This window comes from Onychostoma macrolepis, chromosome 23, assembly GCF_012432095.1.
Source record: "Onychostoma macrolepis isolate SWU-2019 chromosome 23, ASM1243209v1, whole genome shotgun sequence".
Lineage (NCBI taxonomy): Eukaryota > Metazoa > Chordata > Actinopteri > Cypriniformes > Cyprinidae > Onychostoma > Onychostoma macrolepis.
The window spans coordinates 9,454,500-9,460,499 of NC_081177.1; the positions used below are offsets into that span (position 1 = coordinate 9,454,500).

General features: G+C 37.1%; 1 protein-coding gene across 2 annotated transcripts in view; it reads right to left on the reverse strand.

Annotated features, from left to right (window-relative positions):
• plxna1a (plexin A1a) overlaps window positions 1–6,000 on the reverse strand; it is a 238,052-nt gene that overhangs the window by 87,805 nt on the left and 144,247 nt on the right. For both annotated transcript variants that reach the window (XM_058764335.1, XM_058764333.1), the window contains exon 9: window positions 5,154–5,268. In XM_058764335.1, the coding sequence (XP_058620318.1) occupies window positions 5,154–5,268 (115 nt within the window). The remainder of the gene's footprint in view (window positions 1–5,153; window positions 5,269–6,000) is intronic.

Sequence of the window (6,000 nt, forward strand, 5' to 3'; positions counted from 1 at the left end):
GTGCCTCTCCACTCTTCCTCCAGACTCTAGGACCTTGATTTCCAAATGAAATGCAAAATTGACTTTCATCTGAAACGAGGACTTTGGACCACTGAGCAACAGTCCAGTTCTTTTTCTCCACAGCCCAGTTAAGATGCTTCTGACGTTGTGTCTGGTTCAGAAGTGGCTTGGTAGCCCTTTTCCTGAAGACGTCTGAGCGTGGTGACTCTTGATGCACTGACTCCAGCTTCAGTTCACTCCTTGTGAAGCTCTCACAAGTGTTTGAATCAGCTTTGCTTGACAGTATTCTCAAGCTTGCAGTCATCCCTGTTGCTTGTGCACCTTTTCCTACCCAAATTATTCCTTCCAGTCAACTTTGCATTTAATATGCTTTGATACAGCACTCTGTAAACAGCCACAACTTTTCAGTAATGACCCTCTGTGACTTACCCTGTTTGTGGAGGGCGTCAATGTTCATATTCTGGATTATTGTCAAGTCAGCAGTCTTCTCCATTATTATGGTTTCAAAGAACAAGAGATACCCGGAATTTGTACTGTAGGGATGTCATTTATTGAAACTCAAATGTAAATATTCTAATATTTTGAGATACTGATTTTTGACTTTCATGAGCTGTAAGCTCTAATCATCAAAATGAAAAGAAATAAACATTTGAAATATATCAGTCTGTGTGTAATGAATGAATATAATATACAAGTTTCACTTTTTGAAAGGAATTAGTGAAATCAACTTTCTGATGATATTGTAATTATATGACCAGCACCTGTATATATATTTATATATATATATAGAGAGAGAGAGAGAGAGAAATATAAAACACATATACACATACATATAATGTATATACATATAATAATACAGCTAATCATATTAAAAAATAAAAATAAATCATATTGTGCATAAAGCAAATTAAGCTTATTTAAATGACTATTCTTTTACAGCAACATTATTTTCATAATAATAATTAACAAAAATTGCCCCAAATTATCATTACCATAATGTGTTTGGATGTGTTTTTTCAGTCTCATTGTTCTTATTGGTGATTTTAATTAGATTCAAATTACTATAAAACAGCATAAATCTGCATAAACAATTATTTTCTGTTACAGTAATGAGTAATGAGTTTTTTTTTTTTGCTTTACAGTAATATGAAATGTGCACAGTTGTCATAAAATATCGTCACAGTTCACCATTTATTATTATTGATTAATATTATTATATAATAAAGATAACCATATTCAACCAGTTACTTTTCCAAACATTAATAAATCAATTCCATTTCTGTGGATGCTCACAAGACTCCATTTCTATCATTTTAACAGTTTAAAGCTTTACGGACCAAAAACACAGACATTATGAAGGATCTAAAAATGAAATTACGGGCTCCGGTGACAAAGTGAAATCTAAATGTCTTCTCATTTTTAATTAAGTCTCTCAAAGCAAAAAGGAAGAAAGTATAAACACGATGGATGTCCTGATAAAAAAAAAAAAAAAAAAGTCTCTGATCAACTCAACTGTGCAGCTTCCATATTCGGCGGCAGCATATTAGTTATACGGATTATAATTGAAGCTGTGAAAGCCGGAGAATATACTCTTCTTTCAAGAAGACAAAAGAACGACTTGTTTTTGGTGTCTGTGTAAGCTTTCTTTGAATTATCTTCCTGCTGACAACTATATTCCCGTCTTATGTAGTCGTACCACCCAGAAAAGCTTTTGAAATGCTATGGATAAAATATTTGCGGGAAGCAGGGCAAGTTATTTTATTACCAAACAACAATGTAGGTACAATAGCTTTGAGCAGAAAGCTTTTAATGCTAACAGCTCCATATGAATTATGAGAGCTATATGCTGTCCTATTTACACTACAAGTCTTAAAATCACACATGCACCCAACTGAGGACAAACACCCCCACAATCCTTTGCTGTTTCTGCTATTATCATGGGTGACATGTCTTTGTTTATAAGAGCAAACGCAAGGCAGAGCATTACTGAATCGCACGGATCCCACGGGTGCATCGAGCAGTTCCTTGGCGATATACCACCCTATGACTTATTTATCAAAACCCCCATTTGTCTCATCGGAGACGCACACTAATGAGTCTCAAATGAGCGAGAGAACGCAGCCGTAACACCAGTTTCATCATCCTTAAAACAAACTCCATTCATTACGCTTATGAACAGGGCGGCTGTATCTCAATAGGGTTGGATGAAAGCGACTACGGCAATCTTGGGTTCCCAAGGTGGGTCAGCGGCTTTCATTCAGTCTCTCTGGTCCATTTACGGACAACCAGTGTTGGCACATTATGAGCGTGCCTGCATGACAACACATGCTGTATAGGCTGGAAACAGAAAACAGCGTGATGCACACCGACTCCACTATTAATCCAAAAGCGATGCTGAACGCAGGACACATTTCAATATTCCGGCTCTGCACGACCCTCGGTGCGGATCTGTGAAATGGTCAGGCACTTTTGGCACTAGTAAAGGGCAAAACCGCTGTCCAAGTGTGACTAAATGAGCTACTGGCCGACAGCTGGGTTCACAAATAACGGTGCTATTTGTTTGTTTGTTTATATGTATGTTTGTTTATTTCTCCTTGTGGATTCCTCAAGTGTTGCTTACTGAAGCAATTTTCCGCCTGGTCAGATTTAATGTGTTCCTCTGTTTATCCGCTGTCAGGCAAATGTTGATTTATATACATTTGATTTGCAAATGTGACTCATTACGCTCTGTGACTGCATGGTTTATCTTTCATGTCTACGCGAGGATGTTTGGCTACTTTTTAAGGTAAAGTTGTTCAGAGACTGAGCTTTAATAATGGCAGAGATAAAGTAATTCTGAAACAGATTGAGGGAATTATATTTGGGGTCGTATATGTGGAAAAACTTGCCTATAACTCATTTAAAGAAAGAAAGAAACAAACAAACAAACATATTATCATTATTATTATTATTAATTTATCCTCAAGTGTGGTTCACTAAAGCAATTTTCTGCTTGGTCAGATTTAAATACATAATAGCAGGAAATCAGATAAAACATTTTAGACGAGAACCGCATCACGGTTGTCTGAACCAATGAGCATTAAGCTGTGTCGTCAGTCAGTCGTTTCCAACCATGCTTTTGATCAGCGCAGTCGGTGGAGAGCAGGCTTGTTTGAGATGAGCAAAATCTATATATAATGTTTTTTTTGTTTTTGTTTTTTAAGTTAAAGGCTTTTGAATCACTTTTCTAGAGTGAATATTGTGATATTAATTTTAAATAAAGATTTATCTGCAAATACAGTTTCTATAACTACAACCACAAAAACAATTTATTATTACTTTAAGAATTATTTATTTAAAGCAATATAATACAATTATTATTATTATTATTATTATTATCAAACAGTATAAAAGTAGACTCTGAAATGACAACATGGAACACTGGTATTAACCTTATGTTTACTTTTGTAGTCATCACCACACTACTTCTAAGATTCCAGAAATGCTGTCTAGGCAGGCACCTTCACTCGCTTTTGAGACCCCGCTGCAGATAATAATGAAAAGCAATCTCCGAAATCTCACTTCAACCACTGGTTATTAACCGCCGCTACCTGAAGATACCGGATCTGAAACACCTATCCTTCACTCCCTGCCTCAATTCCACACCTTCACCTACAAAACCCTACCAGGGTCTCACCTTCATCCTCCACCCAATAAACACCACACTACCAACGTCATGTCAAGAGCATTTTTCCAGTGTTTACTATTCTCTACACACGTCATGGCAACTTCATGGCCTCATGTCAGGATATGACGTAATGGCATTTAGCTACTGTCCAAATGAATCATCTATAATATAATAATCTAGGAGTAACACTAACTGTCAAAGATAGACTATTTTCTAGCTGAAGGATTATACTTAATGAATTTACATTTACAATTATTTATGTAGCAGACGCTTTTAACCAGAGCGACTTAAAAAATAAATTTGCTTAATAAAATTGCATCTTAATGAAAAACTGTGTCCTTGATATTTGCATTATGCAGTAACCATTCCACAAAATCAATAAAGCTATAGAGGCCCTTATACATTATGAATATAGTCAAGGACAAAGGGTTAAAGACATTTTGCTGCACATTGCGCTTAACAGCTTTCTTTAGCGTTGACTCTATTCACAATCCATGTAAACAAAAATAAATAATTTAAATAAACATTAATTTAAACAATTAAAGTCATGAAAACTGAAAAATAAAAACAATGTAAAAATGTTATTATTATTATCATCATCATTATTATTATTATATAATGTCAAAACTATTACTATTATTATTAAATACTACTAGTACTAATAATAATTATTATTATTTTAATTGTTCTTTTTAAAATAATAATAATAATAATAATAATATAAATTAAGTGCATATAATAAGACTTACATTAACAAAAATTACATTGTACAGCAGTGGCTACTACTCAGGTGCAAGATACAAATGCATTGAGCTGGGATCTAAGATCAACTAATACTGAGGAATTGGATACTGCAGCACAGCAGGAAGGTGCTTGGGAGTGAACAGCGATAAGGCTGTGTGGAAAATGGTAAACATTTATGTACATTACACCCAAATGCCCCTCTCAATGGCGAAAGCGCTGTTTAACAGCTGCAGAGCACGTGAACAGCTCCCCTGGTCGACTCGAAACGGTTTGAGATACAAATGCTCCCCTGAGAAGACTTCGGCAGTCGAGAACGGGCATGTAGAGGATTGATGTGTGTGTGCGTCGGTAATCATAACCCACTGTACACACACAATGCCGCCTCGCGCACTTCCAGTGCTCATACGAAAAGGAGGGAGAGATGTGATTGATATTGGTTTTTATGCAAATGTAGCATTTGTAAATGTACAACACGATACAATTTGCATAGTCATTCAGTCAGTGCCGTTTATAAGTGCATTAATCCAGCACCGCTCTCCTTAGAACAGCTGCTCACACAAAGCCAGCGCAAAAAGAACAACGCTCGCAAATGGGACATGACCGCCCATGTGTGCATCTGCACCCCTGGATTTGTTGGTGATGGGTCGCAAACATGAAAAGCAATTTTCATTTAAATGAAAGGCGAGATGTGTGCAGAAAGTGGTTTGCATGTAAATGTATGTATTGCATAGGACAGACTGACCTCAGACATGTTGACGCGGCCCTCTTGGAAGGAGCAATCGTTGGCATTGTGGGTACACATGTGTCGATATTTGCACCAGTGGCATGGAAAGGAGCCGTTCACACAGGAGAGACACCTATCAAGAAGAGACAGCGAGAGAAAAAGAGTATTATTCAGTTATTAATGGCCACATATAGATGCATTGTATATCAAACCATGACATTTTCAAACTACTGTACACACTCTCATGTTTACATATGTTTACATATTTCTCTAGTTATATCATTAACTTGTTCTCAGAGCACTTTCACAACTACATAGCAAAGCCCTAACACCAACCCAGAACACCCCGGCAACTGCATAGCAACACACTAAAAATTATTCAGAACTCATTAGAACCCATCTAGCAAAGCGACAGCACTCACCAGAACGCTCTAACAACTGTATAGCAGCACACTAAAACTACACAAAACACCCTAGCAATCACATAACGATGTGCTAAAACACTGAGGGCACCTTGGCAACACCCTAACAACAACTCAGAACACCCTAACATTTGTATAGTAACTTACTAACAACCACTAAACCCTAGCAACCACCCAGAACACCCTAGAAACCGCACAACGATACGCTAAAACGCACACAACACCTTAGCAACTCCCCAGTAACAACGCAGAACACCCTAGCATTCGTACAGCAACTTATTAACAACCACCAAGCCCGAGAAACCACCCAGAACACCCTTGCAACTATACAGCAATGCACTAAAACACTCAGAACACCTTAGCAACACCCCAGCAACAACTCAGAACACCCTAGCATTCCTACAGCAACCTACTAACAACTAGAGGTGTGTGATATATATCGT